General features: G+C 43.0%; 1 protein-coding gene across 1 annotated transcript; it reads left to right on the top strand.

Moving 5' to 3' along the window:
- The first annotated feature begins 825 nt into the window (after positions 1-825).
- Positions 826-7927, top strand: RPL15 (ribosomal protein L15). The gene is made up of 4 exons (XM_077811274.1): positions 826-886; positions 2211-2392; positions 3454-3590; positions 7572-7927. Exons 2-4 carry the CDS (start codon positions 2221-2223, stop codon positions 7875-7877), a joined length of 615 nt encoding a protein of 204 aa, XP_077667400.1. The 5' UTR covers positions 826-886; positions 2211-2220; the 3' UTR covers positions 7878-7927.
- Positions 7928-25564: the final 17637 nt, after the last annotated feature.

The raw sequence follows: 25564 nt of genomic DNA, 5'->3' as shown, positions 1-25564 counted from the left end.
TGTTTGTACAGCACCCAGCACACGGCCTGTCCAGTGCTGCCAACTCCCACCACCACATTGTGGGTTTCATATATATATATATATATTTATTTTGATCTGATCACGCCAGTTCCTGGGAACACGTGAGCGCCTGGGCCTGCGTTTCAAACCAAGCATGCATCTTGCCCTCACGTTCACAGGGAAATGCTGGCAGCAGTGCCCCCCAAAAGCTCAGACACCGGCGGGCCGATAACAGCTGCGTACAGGGCACTCTCGGCTGGGGCTGGGGGCCCTGACTTGCGACTTTGTCATGGCTGGATGTGCAGGGACCTCTGGCCCGGAGACGGGGCAGAGAAGGCGCCGTGGGCATGCAGGTGCCAGCTGGCTGGGGGGAGGCTGCTGAGAGGGAAGCTCTCTCAGGGGCCATTAGCCCAGCGAGCAGGCCCCAGGTCCGCCCTTCTCTGGGCTACTAGCCTAGCGACAGGGGGCGCCCCTGGCAGGAGGGGGCGGGGACCCTGAGCTGGCAGAGCAGCTGCCGCGTGCACCGCACACCCCGCCCAGCCTCTCCGACAGCTCGGGCCAGGCTCCGCCCACAGCGCCCGCCCCAAAAACACGGCGGGAGCTCGGACCCCCACCCGCGCAGAAAGATGCTCCTCCCGCCTTGGGAGCGGGTCGCCTCCTCGAGTCCTGCCCACCCACAGCCCGATTTGTAATCGCAGCCCCGCCCCTTCCTTTTATTGGCATGTGGTGAGGGGGGCGGGGCGGAGGAGGTTAGGCCAATCAGAGCCGTTGGCCCCCTCAGAACTACGTTTCCCAGCAGGTCCCAGCGCTAGGGCCGGAAGCGATAGGGGGCCGCAAAGGACGGTGGGAGGTAGGCCTCTTCCTTTCCGGCTTCGGGCGCCATCAGGTGAGTGTCTGCGCCGTGCTGGGCTGCTGGCTGCATCCGACCCCATCGGAGGTTGGGAGCCGCCCATCCGTCCCTCCTTCTCCGCTCCGTGCGCGGGCCAGGCCCCGAGGGCCCGGGCTCCGGGGCAGGGACCGGGCGGCAGGAGATGGGTCGGGCCGGGCCCCTGAGGGGTGCTGGGCGCGAGCTGGGACGGGCCTCCCCGCTGCGTGGGGGGTGCCTGGGGCGCAGGCCGCGGCGAGCTGAGTGGGGAGCCCTCCTGGGCGGCCAGGTGCGGGTGGTTGGGCCTCTGAACAGCCATGACAGCGTTGGGGAGGGGGGTGCAGCGGGTGTCTAGGTCTCTCTGAGCTGGCTGCTGTTGGGCAGCCCTTCGAGTGTAACGGATGGGGGTGACAGCTTCTGACTGACATGTGTGTGCGGGGAGGGGCGTGTCGCTCTAGGGTCCAGGGGCAGCCAAGCCTTAGGGCTGTATCGTGGGGGAGCCTCACTGAGGAGGAGCCTGGGTGGGGGGTAGATACTGAGTCCAGTTATTCAGCTTGGCTTTACTTTTACTAGTTTGTGCTGCTGTATACAGGCAGGCATCTGCACCCTGTAGATCAGCAAAGGCTTCTTAAACCGCCCCATTGAAAGCAGAGAGAGGGACTGGTGTAGCAAATACCACCCAATATAGGTAGATGGGAAGACAGAACTCTTAGCACAAGAAGGGAAGATTATAAATCAAGCTGTTGCAGGGTGAGATATTTTTGAGGGTTGAATTTGACATGGCTGAATTAAATTTGCATTGTGACTTCCCGTGAGACCTGCAAAACTATGCTGTATGGGATAAGTGGCTTCTTGAATATTTTGCAGAATTTTAATGATCTCCTGAAGATCTCAAAGTATTTGAGATACCAATAAAGTAAGCTTTTCGTTAGGTGAAGAAGCTGAGACCCAGCATGACTTCCCTGAAGTTTTAAATTTACAGAGCAATAACTAAAATTCAGGTCAGATATTATTAGTTTGTGGTAGCAGCCAAAACATGCTGAGCAGGTTCACAGGTTCACAAAGGAAAAAAGTCTCTGCCCTGAAGAGTTTGAGGTATAAAGACATAAACAGATAAAAAGGAGAGGAAACTTCAGGATGATAATCGGTATGTGTGGGGTTAGTTACAGATCTCCAGAATCCTGGATGTGTGCTGCTTTAACAGTGTCATTATGCCTGACATATGTATAGGGAGCCTTGGAAATGTGTTCACATAAGGCAGCATATTTTTTATTCTCTCTGTGTGATGTTATATTTTTTTGGTTGGAAAGACTCTGCAAGCTCACACAGATCTCTAATTCAGCAGGTAAACAAACATGGGTGCTTACAAATACATCCAAGAGCTATGGAGGAAGAAGCAGTCAGATGTGATGCGTTTCCTCCTGCGTGTCCGCTGTTGGCAGTATCGCCAGTTGTCTGCCCTACATCGAGCTCCCCGACCAACCAGGCCAGACAGAGCCCGTAGACTTGGATATAAGGCTAAACAAGGTAATTAGAACTAAAAGGGTGTGAGGTCAGCATGCTTTACTGGTACAATGTTAATGGTTTTTGATGGCTCCTTCCATGATTGAATATTAATGAATCAGTGTAGATGGGAGCGTGCTGCATACTTAATCATGCTCTTCACTGAGAGTTTAACTTTGTTTCCTGTGTGAAAGTAGTTTGGTATCATACCAAGTTACCATATGAGTTGTGGACATACAAGTAGAAAGTAAGTTAACTCTTAATTGGCACCCCCATTGGCACTTTGAGCAGAGACGCTAACCACAGCCTAAATACATATGGAGATTGAAGTCCCCTTATTCTTAGGGTATATCTTCACTGCTGAGTTAGCCTGGGTGTTCAGCATCCAGTTTAATCTAGCTCAGGTATAGACCAGCCACAGTCAAGTTACTGTGTTTTCACTGGTGCTGCATTCTTTGCTGTGTGTCACCAGCACTTCTGGGGACAGATCTCTTAGTTCTATGTTCTGCAATGAACTGAGCCCTGATTCTTTCTCGGTGAATTGTGGGAAACCTTGTCTGTCCTTCTGGGCACAGAGGGAATTATGGGAAGGCACTGGAGGCCTATCAGCACTTGAGTGATATAGTCTATATCCTTGCTGCAAACTACCCAAGTGGAACCTGGGTTCTAATCCATGCTCCCAGCTAGCCAGGGTTAAAAACACTAAACTTGGGTGAAGCATTTTTGTGGGGATGGAAGGGAATTTAGGGGGTAACACGCAGGTAAAAGCCTGTATAAATGTACTTTATATCGTAGGTTATTTCAGTTCCCAAACCAGAATACTCTATGCCAGTGGAGCTATGTACTTGGGGAGTTTTGCCACTTTAACTGTACCAGTATCCACAAAACTTTCTAGTGCAGACAAGTTCTTAATATTCTGTACCACTTGGTGAGCAGTGGGTGAAAATTATTGTACAAAAACAGTACTTGCGGTAGCATAGAAGTATAGCCCCAGTGGGGAAGTGTAAAAGCATAATTAGTGACTGAAAGGTTATCAGAAGTCTGTAGTTCCAAGAAACTCTGTTTTTAAAAAATGGTGTTTACAGGTTATGTTATCTACCGCATTCGTGTTCGTCGTGGTGGTCGTAAACGCCCAGTCCCGAAAGGTGCTACCTATGGTAAACCTGTAAATCATGGTGTTAACCAGCTGAAATTTGCCCGGAGCCTGCAATCTGTAGCAGAGGTAAGTGTCTTTCCTTTGTGTCACTCAATAGCAGCTTCTTTGGGGGGCTGAGTTGCACTGGTTCTGAATATCCTTCTTGACCAAAAAGAGTGATTTCCTCTGTAACGTAGAAGATCACGACTAATGATAGTACCAGAGTACTTGTGTAGGATTCTTTATCCATTTCTTATTTTACAGATGGGGAAACTAGTGTGCAGAGAAGTTAACCTGACAAGTCATTTGCACTGCACATTAGTGCCAGAACAGTCACCGAATTTGTCAATGCAGCTGTCCTATGCATACAATAGAACAGCCAGCAACAGTGTATAGCCTTCATTAAATAAGGGGGTTTGACATCAAGAAACTTCAGCTATGTTATGGTGAATGTTTTCACCTTTGCTTTTGGTCTCTGTAACCTAGACAGTCCAAACAAACCCTTCCTGATGTTTAAAGCTGTTATGATATGCATGGTATGGTATGCATATTTATTCTGCAATCTTAATCGCTTTCCTGCTGAAGAATTTAAACTGAGTTGTTGCTTCTGAATACTCTGCTTGCCAAGAAGTAAAATAATTTTCATGAAACTAACATGATCCTAGTCAATTTCATCTTGCTACACCAAGGGAGCAACACAATGGTACCTGGTGAGAAGAGAATCCTAGAATACATGCAAAGGATAGGTTTATGGATAATAAGAGAACAGGGAATATATTAGAACATCTATCGGATTCTACCCTAAAACAATTCTTTTGCTCAGTATTTCATGCTATTGTCATAGTTCATTACATACTGTTTATAGTGTATGATCAGATTTAGACTGTAACTGCCTCAGGGCACGGATTGTTGTGCTTTATACAGTATAAGAGCTAACACCATATGATCAGGGCATATGCTGTGGCCCACAGCTTGAGAGTGCCCCTATCTTATTGAATTGATAGTTGGAAGGTGTTTTGTATCTCTCCATTCCTTCCCTGTAAAGTTCTCATTTACAGTCCACCGAACGAAACCTCTCTAATGTTTAACAGAAAACTGCTGATGAATCAATTTGCTAGTCACGGTCTGATCTGCCTTACTTGGTGTGGGGAGGGCTGTATTAAACAAGTGTCCCTAACATGGACAAAAAGTCTGATACCCTGAGAGCTTGAAAGACTATTTGTGGGTTAACTTAGCTCTGGATTTGATGACTCGCTGCTGAAATACTGAAGCTATAGTGATGTCAGAAATTGGTAATGGAAGAGAGTTTGGTTGAAAGATTGTTGAGAACTCAGTTAAACCTAATTACTGTCAAAAGAATGTTAAAGATGAGTCATGAGGAAATGTTAAAACTGTGTGTTAAATATGGAATTCCATCCTGCGAGTTAGAAAAATATCCAATTGTCCAACAACCCAAAAATAAATGTTTTGTTGCAGACAAACTGCCTGATACACCCTTAGACCTTTTTAATTGGTTTTTAAAGGTAGGCTTTTTCCATGATTAGAGCCTTCTGAGCGCTAGACAGTTCTAAAGAAACTTCAGACTACTTGGTAGCTTCAAGTGCTTCCATTTGTTATGCACTCATAATGTGCTCTTAAAATGTGATGTTCATGGGTCATCCCAGCTATCACACTGGGAGGACCTGAATTCCATCTGTGCAACCAATCTTCCAAATCAGAGCCTTAACTATACATTATTTTACATAATGATGAGAGGAGTGAACTGCCTTTGTACAGCAAGTTCATACCCTCAAATCTTTCTAAAAACGAAAGGCAACATTGTAAGAATGGGGGGTGCTGTGTGTCTGACAGTAGATTTGTAGTTTCCATGAGGGGGACATTTCTCCAGTGTTTCTCTTGACCATGGGCAGGGGTGAGAAGGTGGGGGTTTGTAATGCCAAGAAAAAAAAAAGAATATCTGAGAAAACAGTTAACTTGTTCTTTATAAGTCAAAGCCTGTCTGAAATTGTCTCCTGTTGTGTGTTTTGTCTATCTTTACCCTGAAAAGTATTTCTGTATATCAGGAATGTTCTGACTTCCCTCTTTCCTGTAAAGTGCCACTTTTGTAGAGAAAATAATTTATTTCCTTTTTGGCAATCTAAACTGTGATCCAGGTTGTCTTTGAGCAAGTCACTGTTTGTTTTTTTTAAAAATTGCAAGGTCTTCAGATCTGTCTGCGTCATGCTAATTAGACCTTTGATCTAATTAGTTCTGATCACTTTAAAGGACTAGCCAGGTTTCCAGCTCTTTAGACACCAGTTTACTTAATTTTGTATACGTTTTTGCATAGACAACTTTTACTGCTAGTCTATTTCAATCATTATTGAGGCTTTGTCTGTAGGCAGGAATGCTTGTGATGCAGGGTTCTAACTTTTGGATGGAGTGTAAAAAAGATGAATATTACATTGATTTAACTGCAAGGAAAAACCAATGTAATGCCCATTTCTGCTCCTTTTGATGCTGAAACATGGCTTCATGTCCTTGCTTTTTGTTTCATATATAATAGTTGTACTAGGTCCTCACTTCTTGCTGCAGGACTGGAAATGGAGTGGGATGTCAGGGAGATCTGTTGGCCTGTGGCGTAATCTCTCATGGGTAGTGCTGAAAGTTTTCTGGTTACACATGCTTAATATTAAACTGAACAGCACTAACAAAAGTAAAAAGAGAACAGTCCAAAACTGTCTGGGGAGGGGGCAGGATTAGATGACCCAATAGGTCTTTCCTTTCTCTTCTTTCTGTGAAAACTGAGCTGCAGTGTTCTTGGCCATCCGTTAATGGAGAGAGGATGTTGTGTCTCAGACAAAGTGGGCAGCAGCCCTCCATAGAAGTTTGAGAGAAGGAAAACACTTCTCTTCCCATCCTCCCTTCCAGTCAATACAGGATTATTCCCTATAGTGATTTTTGTGTGTATGTTTTCTCTAGTATAAGATGGTGTCCAGTTAATGAGGCTTCCATCACTTCCCTCAGAAGACTTTCATAGCCTAATACATGTCCAGTAACCTGATGACACTCATGTCATTTAATCCTTCTCCGTTAAATTCCTTGATTTTGTGGTGCACAAACTGTGAGGTGTGATCTCCTCCTCGCCCCCCCCCCCCCCCCGGTGGGCATGGAGGACTGTTCTGGAAGCAAGCGGTGATGCCAGGTGGCTCATGCCAGCCCCATGCAGCAGGGCCCAGGTCAGCCTCCACAGTAGAAGGGGGCAGGGAGGGAACGCCAACTCCTCCTCCACCTCCTGACGTGGGTCAGTGTGCTGTGCAATTTCTGCTCCAGGCAGCTTCTGTGCCCAACCCTGGCTCCACCACCAGAGACCATCACACATGTCTTCCCCCACATGGAAAAGCTGAGGTGGGAGGAGCAGAAGAGCGGGTATTGGCCCTGCCCTAGCAATGCCTCCTGGCTGCAAGGTAGAAGCAGCCCACTGCTGTGAGGAAGCCTTGGCTGTGCAATAATGGAGGGGAGACATGGACAGATTCCATTAATGGAGGGGTTTGCAACTTGAAAAAGTTTGCACACCACTGCCTTAACTGACTTCCTGTCTGCCACATTCAGGTTTTTGGTGCCTGTAACTGTGGCATATAATCTTGTCTCCAGCCACACCTTTGCTCTCAATTCTTCCTGTTCAGTCTTTAATTCCTTGCATTCCTCCTAGTCATCTCCTTAATGTATCCTTTATCTTTTTTTTTCCATTCCTACTCTTTGCCATCATTGTGCATCTATGCTGTGAAGCAGTCTCCTTTCTTATGTCCACCAAACACTTTTCCCCTTAATTCTTCATTAATTCTCACACGTGAGAATCCTTCCAAACTGCTCTCCAGTCTCAAGTTCTTTTGTTAATTGTTGTCCCTTTTTTGTTGTATTCTGTCCTCTTCAAGGTTTTTTGGGGACGAGAACCTGGGTTAAGTGCCATAAATTTCAATTGTCCCTTTCCTAATTTTATATTTCTAGTTAGAGCCCTGTGTGCACAGTCCTAAAGAATTTCTCTCCTTCTACCCTTGTATGAACTCTTGTTTTTACCCTGTTGTCTAGGAGCGTGCTGGTCGCCACTGTGGGGCTCTAAGAGTGTTGAACTCCTACTGGGTGGGTGAAGATTCCACATACAAGTTCTTTGAGGTAATCCTGATTGATCCATTCCACAAGGCCATCAGACGCAACCCTGACACCCAATGGATCACCAAACCAGTTCACAAACACAGAGAGATGCGTGGGCTGACATCAGCTGGCAGGAAGAGTCGTGGTCTTGGCAAGGGCCACAAATTCCATCACACCATTGGTGGCTCCCGCCGCGCTGCATGGAGAAGACGCAATACCCTGCAGCTCCACCGTTATCGCTAATTCTTGTAAATGTCACAATCTAATAAAGCTTGAGAGAGATCTTGAATTTACCACTGTCTCTACTTAATTACTTAAAATGGGAAGTCAGGTTTTCTCAAGGAGGTCATAGTTGTATTGCCTTATTTTAAAGGACTGGCAAAAAAATTTAACTTGATGGTTGGGTGCTAGAGTGACATCGCTGGAGAGTAGAACTCTAATCACAACAGGTAAAGCAGGAGAAACAGTGCAAGCGTCTCCGTTCTATTATGGTCAAAAAGGGTGTTGAGGTTTCCATGTCTATTCAGTGTTCTCTGCTGAGGCTGGTAACAAAGAGGCCAGCTATGATGCACACACTGATGTGAACCAAATACCAGTTTTGTTTTATATTGGTGTCAGATGGTAAACTGAAAGATGCTTAAAACATAATTTGCTTGGGAGTGATGTCTGCTCCTTAAGTGTGAGTGGGACAAAACTTTTTTAGTTGTAATTGTTGAATATGAATTAATACTATTAGAAGTTTTCAAGCCTGGGTATCTGCAATAAGGTGCTTAAATCTAAACCTGGATTTAAAATCTAGGATGAAGATACTTGTTTTCATTAAAATATGCATTTTAAATGCCCAGTTCATAAGTTCACACAGTGACTTATGTTCAAAGATACAGGCTTGGTGAGTATTTCCTACAGTTCTTCAGTGTCTGCTCAGCTTTTCCAGACTGGAACTCTGTTGCTGTGTTCCGTTGCTCTTTATAGGTCTTCTGGCATTTTCTTTTGATTTATTTACTTTGATGTGCCCATTCTACATGGAACAGATGTATTCATTTGCCCGTTTTGGAACAATGCAATCTAACACCCCCCCACCAAGAAATGTAATCTGGTTTCCTAGTATACTTCATTCATAACACTGGGAGTAGAGAGAGTAATGATGCATTCTCACAGAAATGTGCCACGCAGCTGGGCTGTGATGGGGCCTGTTGCCCACTGGGGCCTAGGACCACAGGGAACGTGGCTGAGAGAGCCATGGGACTCCAGGCTGAGGAAACAGGTTAACTGACAGCCTGAAAGTAACTAGGGCCTCCCAGAAACAACCAAGAACAAAATTTCTGGGAATGAGGAAGTAGTTCTGTGCAGCCAAATTTAGAAAAAATCTTTGTTCACAGGGGAAACACTACTAAGACTATAAATTTGTTTTTTTGTTTGTTTGATTATAGCCTGTCTCAAAAGGTTTTAATTTGAAGAGAAGGCACTCCAAAGGGAGTGTACTTCTCTGACAGCTTGTTTATAAGCCTTAGGGCTTGGCTACACTTGCGAGTTACAGCACAATAAAGGAGTCCCAGGCACACTAGCTCACTACCGGTCCACGCTGGCAAGGCACTTAGAGCGCTCTGACTCCGCAGCTACTGCACTGCTGGTACTCCACCTCCGCGAGTAGAATAACTTTTGCTGCGCCCCCGCTGGAGCACTGCGGCACCAGTGTGAACAAGGTGTTGCTTTACTGCGCTCTGATCAGCCTCCGGAAACATCCCGTAATCCCCTTAAGTCAAGTGGCCACTCTTGTCATTGTTTTTGAATCGCTGCTGGAATGCGGATATGCCCTTTGAAAGCTGTGTTTCTGACAGTCAGCTGCTTATCTGTTCCGAGACAAAGCAAGCAGTTACTGTGGAATGCTGAATGCTGTGTGTGTGCGTGTGAGAGAGGGAGGAGGGGATCTGCTGCCATCTGAACTTACAAGACAGCATGCTGACATGCTCTCAGCCCCCCAAAAACCCACTCTCTCTCCCTCCACAGCCACACAACACACTCCGTCACACTCCACACACCCCATGCCCCATTTGAAAAGCACGTTGCAGTCACTTGCATGCTGGGATAGCTGCCCACAATGCACCGCTCCCAATGCTGCTGCAAGTGCTGCCAATGTGGCCACAGCAGTGCGCTTGCAGCTGTCAGTGTGGACAGACTGCAGCGCTTTCCCTACTGCACTCTCCAAAGGCTGATTTAACTCAAAGCGCTCTACATCTGCAAGTGTAGCCATGCCCTTATTTTACTTTGGTGTTGGGGAGAGCAATTCCAAAAGGCTCTTGTTAGCAATCTGTTTGAAATCTTGTTTAATTAGATTTGGGGCAAGAAGGAACTTCAAAAGAGACTGTTCCTTTATAGCCAGGCTAGAGGCTACTCCATTTTGCTTTGAAGAAAGGCATCCGAAAGACTGCTTGTGTATAGCTTTGCTGTCTCCTTCATTTCACTTTGCTCTGGGAGAGGGGAATTGGTATTGGGAAGACAGGATTGTTTCTGGAAAGCAAGACCTTAAGACAGCCTGGCTTGACCCAAAACTGAAGAACCTAGGTGCAAGTTGGACCGGGTCTCCCCTTAACACCGAGGAGGTTGTTGGCTACTGAGAAGGAACCCATGCAGCTGCCTCCCTTCTGTGGCCTTAGGAGCGGCTGAGTAGGAAAGCAGGGACAAGAAACACTCCTATATCTGGTGGGGGGGCTTGCAGAAGGATCTCTGTCTTCTGGAGTACCAAGGTCCAGCAGAACAAATTCTTGCTCCACAGGCATTTAGAAATCTTACATGCCAGATCTGCAGTCAATATAGGGGAGACAGTGTTTCCTACTGGATAGAGCAGTGGACTTTAAGGAGTCCTGGGGTCTGTTCCTGGTTCTACCACTACCCTGGGGGGTGACCTTGGGCAACTCACCTATCACCTCTGTGCCTTGGTTTTCTGGGAATAATACTATCCTCCTTTGTAAAGTGCTGTGCAAGAGTGAGGTATTTGACAGAAGCATGCCAAAAAATGACCACTTTGCCAGATTAGCTGAATTTCAGTGCTGTGAGAGCTGATAAATGGATTCATCTGAGAGTGGTTTGGTGGGATGTGTAAGTATCTTTTCCAGCAAAGTGAAGGCATGTTTCAAGATACTGCCTGTTCACCTCTAGCCTTTAGGAAGTCTTAATTGCCTTGAAAGCAGTCGTCTCACATCAGCAGTGTCTCTTACTCTGTTAAACCTTGTCATTATCTTGAATTGGAAAGGGAAAGGAAATTTAAATCTTATAGGTATGTATGGGGCCAGGCGAAGGTACATGATCAATATTATGTGCTTTTTCTCTCTAGTATCATATTTATATACTGTTAAGGAATCACATGAATACAGTTTAAAAAAAGAAACTGGGATAGGAGTGTGAAAAATCTCAATCTTTTTAAAAAGAAAAGGAGTACTTGTGGCACCTTAGGGACTAGCTCACTAGCTGTAGCTCAGGAAAGCTTATGCTCAAATAAATTGGTTAGTCTCTAAGGTGCCACAAGTACTCCTTTTCTTTTTGCAAATAGAGACTAACACGGCTGTTACTCTGAAACCAATCTTTTTAAGTCAGTCTGACTCTAAACAGATTTTTTTTTCTTTTAAATGTAATTGAGAACAAACTGTCTGGTACTTTTTAGACCAGAAAGAATGGGTACAGCAATTAAATTCCAGAACAATAGCGCTTTGTAGCAAAAAAAATCTCTCTGCTGTTGCCAAGTGCCATCAAAAGCAGTCAACTGTAAGCTTTTACCACCTGAAGTAGTATCAGATGCATTTTTTAGCCTCATGTATTAACCACTCACTTAGCATGAAGTTAAAGGTGAGTGCTAGAAATGCAACTTAATTTTAACTATGGTTCAGACTTAATTCATTCCTCTCTAAGGATGGTAAGTGTTTAAAAAAACAACAAAAAAACCTGTTAAAATGGATTAAATGGTGTAGTTTAGCTGGTGCTCTGACCAAGTTAGAAGAGCTTACTGGCTGCCCTGCAGTTGATAGAGATGTTCATTACTTGGCAATGCTGGTTAGGCTGAAAACTGCAGGACACACTAATCAACAGTGAGTTTAAGTTATTGTTTCCATACATTGTTTTCTAATCACTGACAGCCTTTCTATAATATAGTATGTAGAATGTAAGGCTTATAGATTTACATTTAATGGGGTCAAATGAGCTGATGTTTGGGAGAAGAGAATTGGGAACCAGCATTAAACCAATATTAAACTAGATACAGGACAGACAGAATCAGCTTTGTACAGTTGAGCAGACCTGTGGAAGTGTAATTCTCTGTTTCAGTACTGGCATTTGTGCAAGATGAGGCAACTGACTTTGGAGCAGGGTTGTCAGGGTTCCCTCCCCACTCTGAACTCTGGGGTATAGCAGTGGGGACCCTCATGAAAGACCCCCCTAAGCTTATTTCTATCTGCTTAGGTTAAAAACTTCCCCAAGGCACAAATTCCTTTCCTTGTCCTTGGACGGTATTGCTGCCACCACCAAGTGATTTAGACAAAGATTCAGGAAAAGGACCACTTGGAGTCCCTATTTCCCCAAAATATTCCCCCAAGCCCCTTACTCCCTTTCCTAAGGAGGCTTGAGAATAACATACTAACCAAGTGCTTTTAATAAAAGTATAGACCAGACCCTTTATGTTTAGAACACTAAAATCAATCAGGTTCTTAAAAGAAGAACTTTATTATGAAGAAAAAAGTAAAAGAAGCACCTCTGTAAAATCAGAATGGAAGGTAATTTTACAGGGTAATAAAAAGATTTAAAACACAGAGGATTCCCCACTAGGCTCAACTTCAAAGTTACAAAAACAGGAATAAACCTCCCTCTTAGCATAGGGAAAATTCACAAGATAAAACAAAAGATAATCTAACGCATTTCCTTGCTATTACATCTCAAATTACAGAAATTGTAAGTATCATTTCAGTAGGATCTGGGTTACCTGCTTGGTCCCTCTCTCTTTGTCCCAAGAGGGAACAAAACAAAGAGCACTAACAAACACCCCCCCGCCCCCATTTGAAAGTATCTTTCCCCATTGATCCTTCTGATCAGGTGCCAATTAGGTTAATTGAACTGATTAGCCCCTTACAGGTAAGTGATTCTGTACCTCTGGCCAGGAGGGATTTGATGTTACTCCATACATAAAGGTTGTTACCCTTCCCTTTATATTTATGACAAGGGTAATATCCTAACCTGTTCTCTCATCTCTCTCCTTTAATATACAATGCAACAGTCACTTGCCTGTCTAGTTGCTGCAACCCAGTGAGAAAAGCAAAAGCATACAATTAGTCCAGTTGATCCGTCTAATCAATCACAAATTCTCTTATCTGCCCTTTGATTAAATTGGGAGAAATATAATCTCTGTCCTCCTGCAAATATTGTCTATTACACGGCCAGAGTAGTAATACATCAGGCTATCATATTGAAATATTTAGTTCTTTGGAAACTTTTCAGATCAAAACAACTTGGATCTGAACCCAACCAGGTGCTGCGAGTGAATTTAGGGGCTGCTTGGACCCATTCTTGCAGACTAAGTTTTGAAAATTATAGCTCTAAAGGGATCCACGTTCTGTAGGTTGCTGTTCTCTTCCTAACCCAGATGTTTCTGAATCAGGTTCAATTATATATATCTAATTACATACAGAATGTTAAGGTTGCAGAGTAAAACAAGTTAAGAAATGCCTGAACTAAGCTGCTTGTGCAAATTTAATTCTGCCTTCTTGTACATTATAATAGTATTGTTCAGCATCACATAGGAGGTCTGTAGCAGAGCCAGGAACAGACCCTGGCTCTCCTGGGTCCTAGTTCAGTGCCTTATCATTAGGGGAACATCTTTTTCTCCTCCTGCAGACCTCCAGTCTTTATTGCATTGTGCAATGAATGAGGCAGGGGTCCCATGTAACAAATGGTTTGTTATCATGTAAGTAAAGACTGCTACATAAGGAATATGCACCATTTGTCTGAGATTTAAGCAGAATGAAATCTAGCTCATGACAACCAAAGCAGACTTGGCTGTGTATTTCATATTTCAGCTAGAAAGAGCCAAGCAGAACTACCTTAAGTATCAGCTCTGAGAATTGTGTGCTGCAAGATATACTATGCAAGTTATTTTGAGTGTACAGGTTCTGCCACGTCTTCATAGTTTTAACCAAAACTTGAGACATTTATATATTAATAATCAGTTGTATGCCAGTAGCTCCTAGAGGCCCAGTCAGGAATTAGGGTTCTAATATGCTAGGCAGTGTGATTTAAGCTGCTAGGCTATGCATAATGAGAAATTTCAGAGTAGCAGCCGTGTTAGTCTGTATTCGCAAAAAGAAAAAGAGTACTTGTGGCACCTTAGAGACTAACCAATTTATTTGAGCATAAGCTTTCGTGAGCTACAGCTCACTTAATTAGCCCCTTACAGGTAATTAGCTCACGAAATTACCCTTACAGGTAATGTAACTCACAAAAGCTTATGCTCAAATAAATTGGTTAGTCTCTAAGGTGCCACAAGTACTCCTTTTCTTTTTGCGAATACAGACTAACACGGCTGTTACTCTGAAATTTCTCATTATGCATAGGCTAGCAGCTTAATACACACTGCCTAGCATATTAGAACCCTAATTCCTGACTGGGCCTCTAGGAGCAACAGCCGTGTTAGTCTGTATTGGCAAAAAGAAAAGGAGTACTTGTGGCACCTTAGAGACTAACCAATTTATTTGAGCATAAGCTTTCGTGAGCTACAGCTGTGAGCTGTAGCTCACGAAAGCTGCTTATGCTCAAATAAATTAGTTAGTCTCTAAGGTGCCACAAGTACTCCTTTTCTTTTTTCATAATGAGAAAAGAGCTCCTTCCCCAAAGAGCTTGCAACCTAACTACAGGAAGGAAGCAGCATCTTAGGTCCGTGTTCATTCGTGCAATCATTTTTCTCTAATGTACATCATCTTCTGGCATTGTTCATTTTCATGACTAACAAGCAGTTGGTTGAGTCCCTTTTTCTCATAAGAAACAGTACACAGAGCCCCTGCTGTGATAATGCCTGTCTCTCACCAATGGCATCATTAACCAGCTAAATGGAGCTACTGAATTACATGATCCTTATATTGTCTTTACTACCTGGATAAAAACCCAATATTTATAACGAATGTCATTAATAAAATGAGAACTGTATTTAGAAAGGCTGAAATAAAATTCAAGAAGATGCTTTGGTGTTCACAAATAATTCATTGGGAATCAATGATTATTCAATGTACAGTGAAACAAGCTTATAATGAAACTTTATAGTGAAGTAGTACGCTCCAAATTATTTCAGCATAGTTTATTACAGTGGACCTGCTGTTGTTTGGGTTATAGAGAACCTGCTTACAGTTAACTTTTTCTCTGAGGGGCGGTAGGGGAAAGCCTTTGTTAGAAAAAGGAGTAAACTATATGTAATAAAAGATCAGAATAGTTTTAGAAATAAACTAATTCATATTTCTACAAAGCTTTAGGAATTCATATGTTAAGCAAAACAACTTCCTTAATTACTTGGAAGAATGAAACAGACACATTTTTATTGATTTGGAGATGGTGGGTTCCCATAGCAGTTTAAGCAGATACATCTGATTGATGTCTAGATGTCCATTCTCAATAGAACAGATTCACAGATATTTAGGTCAGAAGGGACCATTATGATCATCTAGTCTGACCTCCTGCACAACGCAGGCCACAGAATTTCACCCACCACTCCTGCAAAAAACCTCTCACCTATGTCTGTGCTATTGAAGTCCTCAAATCGTGGTTTAAAGACTTCAAGGAGCAGAGAATCTTCCAGCAAGTGACCCGTGCCCCATGCTACAGAGGAAGGTGAAAAACCTCCAGGGCCTCTTCCAATCTGCCCTGGAGGAAAATTCCTTCCCAATCCCAAATATGGCAATCAGTTAAACCCTGAGCATATGGGCAAGATTCATCAGCCAGATACTACAGAAAATGCTTTCCTGGGTAACTCAGATCCCACCCCATCTAATATCCCATCACAGGCCATTGGGCCTATTTACCATGAAAATTTAATTACCAAAACCATGTTATCCCATCATACCATCTCCTCCATAAACTTATCAAGTTTAATCTTAAAGGCAGATAGATCTTTTGCCCACACTGCTTCCCTTGGAAGGCTATTCCAGAACTTCACTTCCTCTGATGGTTAGAAACCTTCATCTAAATTTCCTGGTGGCCAGTTTATATCCATTTGTTCTTGTGTCCACATTGGTACTGAGCTTAAATAATTCCTCTCCCTCTCCGGTATTTATCCCTCTGATATATTTATAGAGAGCAATCATATCTCCCCTCAATCTTCTTTTAGTTAGGCTAAACAAGCCAAGCTCCTTGAGTCTCCTTTCATAAGGCAAGTTTTCCATTCCTCTGATCATCCTAGTAGCCCTTCTCTGTACCTGTTCCAGTTTGAATTCATCCTTCTTAAACATGGGAGACCAGAACTGCACACAGTATTCCAGGTGAGGTCTCACCAGTGCCTTGTATAACGGTACTAAAACCTCCTTATCCCTACTGGAAATACCTCTCCTAATGCATCCCAAGACCGCATTAGCTTTTTTCATGGCCATATCACATTGGCGGCTCACAGTCATTCTGTGATCAACCAATACTCCAAGGTCCTTCTCCTCCTCCGTTACTTCTAATTGATGCGTCCCCAACTTATAACCAGAATTCTTGTTATTAATCCCTAAATGCATGACCTTACACTTCTCACTATTAAATTTCATCCTATTACTATTACTCCAGTTTACAAGGTCATCCAGATCCTCCTGTAGGATATCCCTGTCCTTCTCTAAATTGGCAATACCTCCCAGCTTTGTATCATCCGCAAACTTTATTAGCACACTCCCACTTTTTGTGCTGACATCAGTAATAAAAAGATTAAATAAGATTGGTCCCAAAACCAATCCTTGAGGAACTCCACTGGTAACCTCCCTCCAGCCTGACAGTTCGCCTTTCAGTAGGACCCGTTGTAATCTCCCCTTTAACCAATTCCTTATCCACCTTTCAATTTTCCTATTGATCCCCATCTTTTCCAATTTAACTAATAATTCCCCATGTGGCACGGTATCAAACGCCTTACTGAAATCTAGGTAAATTAGATCCACTGCGTTTCCTTTGTCTAAAAAATCTGTTACTTTCTCAAAGAAGGAGATCAGGTTGGTTTGGCACGATCTACCTTTTGTAAAACGAAGTTGTATTTTGTCCCATTTACCATTGACTTCAATGTCCTTAACTACCTTCTCCTTCAAAATTTTTTCCAAGACCTTGCATACTACAGATGTCAAACTAACAGGCCTATAGTTACCTGGATCACTTTTTTTCCCCGTTCTTAAAAATAGGAACTATGTTCGCAATTCTCCAGTCATACGGTACAACCCCTGAGTTTACAGATTCATTAAAAATTCTTGCTAATGGGCTTGCAATTTCATGTGCCAATTCCTTTAATATTCTTGGATGAAGATTATCTGGGCCCCCTGATTTAGTCCCATTAAGCTGTTTGAGTTTCTCTTCTACCTCAGATATGGTAATATCTGCCTCCATATCCTCATTCCCATTTGTCATGCTACCGTTATCCCTAAGATCCTCTTTAGTCTTATTAAAGACTGAGGCAAAGTATTTGTTTAGATATTGGGCCATGCCTAGATTATCCTTGACCTCCACTCCATCCTAAAGTGAGGTCAGTTTAAAAACTGATCTCATTTGGTAAGAGGATACTAAATTCTCGGTGTTTTGGTCGTTGATTTGAATTTGGAACATGGTGTGCTTACAACTGAACAAATCTTGCAAAATTTTAAAACAAATTTGCCAGGCTTGGATTAGTGTCCTTTTATGTTCACTTTCTCTGAATATTCACAAGGCTGTTCACCAAAGCAGCGAATTTTAAGCAGTCATTTTAGAATAGCCATGGGAAACACATCAGATTTATTATTGTGAATATTTACACTAGTAACTGGATTCTAAGAGTCACACTCATCCAATCACTAAACAAAAATGTGTCCAACTGAAACAGCTTGATATCTGTACTGATTTAATTTTTTTTATTAAAACTAATGTTAAAAAAACTATATAATTGGTTAAGAAAAGAGTTGTCTGTACATCTGGGTATAGTGCTTAGAGATTATCCACAAATACAAAGTTTGTTTTAAGAGTCATAAGATATATATAGTACACAATCAGCAATCACCCAAATTTAGGTGAATAAATTTAACAATACAATTTAGATATTAGTATCCAAGTATTTGGGTACATCACTAATGGAAAATTATACAGAGAGTTAGTTGTAGAAAGTATTACAGCAAAAACCACTGTAATATGGGTACTGCCACAGGATATCTCAGTGAACAGGCAAAGATTATATAAGTCTAGAGACCAAATGACCATTTGTTGCTAGTGACGGTCCCACTATATCAGGGTTGAGGCACCTTAGCAGATGGTATAAGGAAGCTTACACTGCCACTGCTCTTACTCAATAGAAGATTTTACTTTTCAGTGGGAGTCATTCTGGCAATCTTCATGAGTCCTAAAAATGCACTTAAAGGAGAAAAAATTATTTCAATCTAAGGAAATGAGAGATGTTTCAGTCACAGGAGTGATTTTTGAGCCAAATTTAGCCTGAAAGCTACTACTAGATAGGAATGAGCTGGATGGGAAATTGGGATTAAAGCCCAGATGATACCAAGGCCCAGACCCGCAAAGGAACTTAAGTGCCTGTGTCCCAGTTTTAGGCACAAGTGCAATCCACAAAATCTCTGCTTAGCTGATGCCCAGACTCACTCTGTGACTACATTTTGTTGTAAGAATTCCATAGGCACCTACATTTCTGCCTCTATGCATGCATGCTGCAGCTTCCCTCGAGGGGTCTAGGCACCTATCTCCTGCCTAAGCCCCAGTGGATCCCCAAAGCAGGAAAAGACAGGTGTTCCTCCCCCTTCCCCCAGGGACTGATCCTGTAGGTTGTCTGAGCACACCTAGCACCACACAAAATGGTAGGGGGTGGAGGAAGAGGAGGCCTCTCACAACCTTTAGCCTAGTGATTAGGGTACTCACCTGGGATGTGGGAAATCACAGTTCATTTCTCTCCCTTTACTTGATGAGGAGAAGGGATTTAAACAGGATTTCCCCACATCTCAGGTAAGTACCCTAACCACTGGGATAAATATTAAGATAATGGCTGTCTCCTTCTTCCTCCACCTCTTGCCCCAATCTGTTTTGTGTGGAGTTAGGCAGGTGCCTAACTCATTCACACAAGAAACACCTTCGTGCCTATGCCGCCTAATTCTAGGAGGGGGTTCTTGATTTGGGGCTCACTAACAAAGATTCATAGATATTTACGTCAGAAGGGACATTATGATCATCTAGTCTGACATGCACAACGCAGGCACTTCCCTGCAGCCCTGATTTAGGTGCCAACCTCTGAGAGGGGGTGGGGGTTAGAACACACCCCTTTTGGCAGCATCTCCCAATAGTTAGCTCAGGCAGCTCCAGGCCTAGCTTCCTGGCTTTTGTGGATCCCATTCTAAGGTATCTATCTGTCCTTGTGCATTGTATAAGTGCCTAAGTCATGCTTAGTAAATTATTTTGTTCCAGTGATTTTCTAGGCACCTTGAAGTTAGGTATTGCAGTGCCTAAGTCCTTTTGTGGATCCAGGCCCAAATACTGGAATGTATGGAAGTGGGCAGGCAAGCTGTCCATAATCCTTTAAAAAGCTGTTGTGTGTCCCAGTAAAAAAAAATCACTTTGATACTGACATTCTTGCTAACTACTGATGTTATCAAATATCCCATTTTGGGGGAAATTAATTGAGAAGATTGTGGCAGATCAGATCTGGCAATGTTGGGAATCTTTGGAGTTGTTTTAGACCCTGATTTTGAGTAGAAACTGTGGTTATTTGCATTGATTGATCTCCTAGCAATGAACAAAGAGTCCATGATGATTTTATTAGAGCTGTCACCTGCCTTCAGTACCAGTGACAGTGAGGTTCTGTTGGGCTGCCTGTGGTCACCAGTAAGAGTGAATGAAGTTGCTCTTGAATAGTTCCATTTGTTTTTAGTTGGGAGATCTCAAAGGGAGCAATTGCCCCAAGCCACCCTTTATCTGGGATGTTGCAGGGCTCAGTTTTCGCAGAGCTGAGGCCGCTAGGTGAATGGGTGGGGAAATGTGTGCTATACTGAATTTAATAAGATACTGATACCCAACACTGTTTCTATCACATCAACCAAGTCTGGTCCAGTTGCATGAATAGCCTGATGTAGGAGATGAAAGAGGACAAGTTGGCTAAGGGCTAATCCAGAGAGGACTGAAGTGGTGATGTGGCCTGGAAGATGCCCCCAGAAGAACTGTTGAGGGTGGTATCTGCACTCCTGGGGAAGGGAGTGCAGCTTTGGATTTGTTTGGACCCAGAGCTTCTTTCGGAAGATCAAATAACAGACGTAGCCAAAAACATATTTTCAGGCTCTATGAGTGTAAGTCGGATCTCTCACTGGTCTTAAACCATTGTAACTCCACTGATTTCAGTGGAATTATTCCTGATTTATGCTCACCCAAATGAGATGAGAATTGGACTCTATATTTGCAATAGTTCGTTGCATAGCTAGGAAGTATTTCTAACAAGCTTAGGCTCATACCAACAAAGTCTTGTGCATGCTTTCATAAGGGATGTTACATGGTTTTAATAGTTAAGGTTTTATAGCTGGAAGCAATTTTCTTTAGCATTTCAGAGGCTCTTTGTGACTAGAGAATATTTGATTGAATAACTAAATATTTGAGACCTGCATGACATAATCATTTATAAAGCTTCTTCTCTGACAGTTTGGTGCATATCAGGCTTATTTATTTATTCACACAATCATATTTTACCACTGGTAATGGCATTTTTATCCATTTAAAAGGCATATCCTAAATCATATAAATTTCTAATGCATTTTACTCTGAAGAAACAGAAGCAAATTAATTCTTTTAACTCTTAGTTGCTTTTAATAGGCTGGAGAGCAAACCAAATAGAGTCTGTGGACTTTGATTTCATCAATCCTGTGAAGTGCCAAGAATCTTCAATTCCTGATGATGGATGGCACTCACCCCCGGCAGCTTCAGGTCTTAAATTCTCTGTTCTCATTTAGACTTCTTATTTCCCAGGTTAGCCACATTCAGAGGGAATTCACATGAAAATGACACAATAAATAGAGATGCTAAGAAACTGAAGCAATTACAATTCCTGTATTGCCAACTAATCACCTCACTGACTTTTAAGGCAGTGGTTTTCAAACTTTCTAGGTGGCGTACCCTTTTCCAAATAATGAGTCTACTGCGTACCCCCATCTGAGATAGGGTCATAATATACCCATGATTAGCTTGCCAAGTCTTACTAAATAAAGTGCGTTGTCTGCCATTACAGGATTTTTATCGCGTACCCCGACAAGAGCTCGCATACCCTTAGGGGTATGCGTAACCCAGTTTGAAAACTACTGCTTTAAGGTATTCATTTATAGGAACTCTCTGGGCTAAATTAAGCTCTCTTACACTGGTGTAAATCTCAGAGTAACTCCATTGACTTCAATATATCTGCTTTGGGCTTACAATGGTGTAAAGGAGCAGAATTTGACCTGCCTGGCCTGACCTGGAGGTATGCTGATTAACACCAGCTGAGGAGCTGGGCCATTCTATTTAAGTGTAATGGGGGAAAAAATTCAACAATAATATAAATAACAACATCATCATCAGTTGAAACATTAGTTTCTTGCAGTCTCAAGAACAGCCGTTGGATTTGTTTGGATCAGAGCTATGTAGACAGATTGTCTCACAGACACCGTCCCTTCCTCGTGGGACTGTGCAGACCACCTCTCTTCCCAGTCAAAATCACATGACCTCCCTGAACGTATTTTTAGCTTCTTTTAATCTACTTCAGCACTGGAACCAAGGAGAAGAGCCAGCACCATCTGACCGGCCTGCTCTCCATGGGTGGGACCCCAGCAAGTGTGCCGCAGACCACAGTTTGGGGACCACTGGTGTACGGAATTGGGGGGGGCTGTGCTTTCTGCCTTATTAAGCCATTTTCAGCCCATGCGTGAATGAGAGTTTCATCTGTTTTAGACTGCACTGAATTTCGTCTATTGACTCTCTAGTAGATTACACTAATCCAGGGTTCTCAAACTTCTTGTACTGCAACCCCCTTCTAACAACAAAAGTTACTACGTGACCCCAGGAGCGGGGGGACCAAAGCCTGAGCCCGCCTGAGTCCCGCAGCACCAGGTGGCGCGGGGGGGCAAAGTCCAAGGGGTTCAGCCCCAAACAGAGGCCTGTAACCTGAGCCCCACCACCCATGGCTGAAGCCCTCGGGCTTTGGCCTGGGCGGTGGGGTTCGGGCTTTGGCCCCAGGCCTCAGCAAGTCTAATACCAGCCCTGGTGACCCACAGTTTGAGAACCACTGTACTAGCATGATAGTGCTGCATGGCTCCAGAAGGGAAAAGTACAGATGATATGCAGGAATAATAGAAACCTGTGAGGAACTTCGGCAAAATGTGGGGATTTCCCCCCAAATCTGCAGAATGATATTTATTTTTATTTTCGTTCTACTTAGGCCTTGAGCTAATATTATTGTACGATGTTGCCCTTCTGTAGGTACCTCACCCAAGGATCAACCAGGTTAACAAAGAAGAGAAGCAAAATGAATTTAAACTGGTGGCAGCCAGACCTGAGGAGGGAAATACCTCAGGGCAGTTGAACAGAATTAAAGTAATTGGGCAACAATTATTTTGCCCCTATGACAACAATACTACTGCATGGGTTTCCATGGAATCGATCTCAGGTTTTATCCTGAGCCCAGCTGCATGTTGGGACAGGAGTTTGGGAGATTTAGTGAGTACTTGCGTGCATACTCATACAGTGCAGTAATGATCAATAAAGCCTATAGTTTATGTACTTCACTGGTGAGTCTCAGTGCTTTAATTTAAGACTCTCTCCAGCAATCTGTGACAGTTTTAAGTCAGTTTGAAAAAAATCAAAGGAGAAGAGGACATATGAGGAATGTTTATTGTTTCACAAATTATATTACATGGAGGCCTCTCCTGGAGAGAATTCAGTGAAGGAGGAGAAAAGAAATGCAGCTGTTCTACACACAGAGCAGCATCAGCATCACCTGGTTGTGTACGGACTGTATGACTTAATTAAAACTGTTGTGATATTTCTCAGGGAAAGCAAAATGTATTGTTAGAAATCAGCTGTTGTAAGAAATGCAAATATTCGTGCAATAGTGCATGAGAGAAAGTTAGGGGTAGTTTATTGTGCTTGTGTAATCCATTATGTTGCTCCCCAGTAAACCACAATCCACATAACTAAATTATAATAGCATTATTTCTCTCTTACAAAGCAATAATTCAGTCCTCTGGTACATAAATTGAGTTTGGAGGCCAAGTAATTTATTACAATGAAAGAAAAATATGGCTGACAAAAACTGAGCCATGATGACGTTGTTATAATACAGGATTAATTAATACAAAATTAATATATCTTGTCTTTAACGCCTAAAAATAGAGGCCTATGTCCTGGTCTTCCATTGAAATCTGCAGTGACAGCTGAGGCTACTTGTATTGTTCAGGAACTTGGTGATCTTACCTGAGTCTTTTTATTGTGGCTAAAGTAGATGGGAGTAATTTTAGCACAATATAAAATGATTTGTACCCTTCATTTTGATTGGCCTAGTGAGTCCATTTGCATTAGATGTTTATATGAGTCACAACACAGTAACATTACATAGGATAAAAATGTCGGAGGGATATAAACTCTCATGGTTCAGGCCACAAACAAACCACTAGTCATGTGGATTAGGAAGAAACTTCTCGTATATGCCTGTTAGTACATAACTGAGAGACAAGGTGGGTGAGGTAATATCTTTTATAGGATACACTTCTGTTGGTGAGAGAGACAAGCTTTTGAGCTTACACAGAGCTCTTCTGCAGGTCTGGGAAACTCCGAATGTTACAACTAAAACAAGATGGAATAGAATGTTTAGCATAAGTAATTAACACATTTGTCTCTTTCACCAACAAAAGTTAGTCAGCCATTTGTCTCTTTCACCAATAAAAGATATTAGCTCACCAACCTTGTCTTTTTAATATCCTGGGACCGACGCAGCTACAACTACACTGCATACGTTACGTTTTCTGTGCATTTTCTGTGCATACGTTAGTACATAACTGTCAAGCGATGCAGAAAAAAACACCTCAAAAGTTTCAACAACCTGTAGCAGGGTTCCTAAAGCTGTGCATATTTTGACCCTGCACAAATGCACCTGTTGACAGTGGATTAACCTCGCTTAATGCAGCTCCTGGCTTCAACAAGAATTGTAGGCTGGAGACTCCTGCTTACAAAAATATTGTGAAAGAAGCGGATTGTACTTTGCCTGTGCCACAGCTTTGGAACTCAGTGGAAGGCAGAATCCCTCACCTCTCAAGGCTAGCTTGGCCGCTCTGACAATTCCAATGAACTCCGTGGATGCAGTGAGAGGTGTATCTAAACACAGACAGGTACTTTCAGCGCAGAGACAGGGAATGAAGAACGACACGGTTGCAGGATGCTTCACACTCACATTCAACCACTGACTTCAGTAAGTAAAGAGTGTGACAGACAGCTTTTCACAATAGTTTTTGAGTTATTGTCAGACAATGAATGACAATTGAAACCAGAATTTTTTTTAACCTGCTTTCATTAACTTAAGCGCTTTACATGTTTATATTTTGCCGTTTTAAAATACATGTTCATGCTTTGTTGTAACACTGTGAAATTTAAGTTTTAAATATATGAAACTGTGAAATTCAAGATTTTTAAAATGCTTTGACCATGAAATTTATGAAAATGGACCGTGACTTTGGTAGGGCCCTATCAATACTAGAGAATTGCATCAGTGTGTCTGTACTTGTGCTATCTGGAACTATGCAGCCCACCTACATTAATATGTTTTGGGTGCACTATAACCACATAAAACACTCCCTGAAAGCATTGCATCTATCTCACAATTCCTGGCACAGACAGTTCCCCAGAGAATTGCATATTGTCCATGGTATAGACTGACTTTTTGCGCCTGTTCCCATTTTTGGTTTGCTCTATTGCCAGTTTTGAAAGGTTCTGTCCTGCATGAGGATCATCATGAGAGACAGGTTTCAGAGTAGCAGCCGTGTTAGTCTGTATCTGCAAAAAGAATAGGAGGACTTGTGGCACCTTAGAGACTAACAAATTTATTAGAGCATAAGCTTTCGTAGGCTACAGCCCACTTCATCGGATGCATAGAATGGAACATATAGTAAGAAGATATAGATATACATACAGATAAGTTGGAAGTTGCCATACAAACTGTGAGAGGCTAATTAGTTAAGATGAGCGATTATAAGCAGGAGAAAAAAACTTTTGTAGTGATAATCAAGATGGCCCATTTAGACAGTTGACAAGAAGGTGTGAGGATACTTAACATGGGGAAATAGATTCAATATGTGTCGGACAGAGCACGAGAGCAGCTGGGTGTTGCAGTCCTCCTGCAGAGAAGGTGCCAAGGCTCCCAAAGCCAGGACCAGACCCTATGGTCAAGCCACAGCAGACCCTTCAGCCATTGGGGCTGAGGACAACGAACCGCAGCAGATAGAGGGAGACCTGCTGGAGAGTCACCTGAGAGAACTTCAAAGGGGAACCAAGACAGACAAGTGATACCAGCAGAGGACCAAAGCTGGGGTAGGAAGTGGCCCAGGGAGCAGGGCACCCATCTCCTAGACTGTGCATTTTGAATGACTGTTTCTTTGGGCCCTGGGTTTGAACCCAGTGGAGCAAGGAGGGCTGAGTTCCTCTACCCCCTGGCTCCTGAGTCGCCACTCGGTGACACAGCTGCTGAATCCACCCACTAGGCA

This window comes from Eretmochelys imbricata, chromosome 2 (genome assembly GCF_965152235.1).
Source record: "Eretmochelys imbricata isolate rEreImb1 chromosome 2, rEreImb1.hap1, whole genome shotgun sequence".
Taxonomy (NCBI): domain Eukaryota; kingdom Metazoa; phylum Chordata; order Testudines; family Cheloniidae; genus Eretmochelys; species Eretmochelys imbricata.
This window is presented reverse-complemented; position numbering and strand designations above follow the sequence as displayed.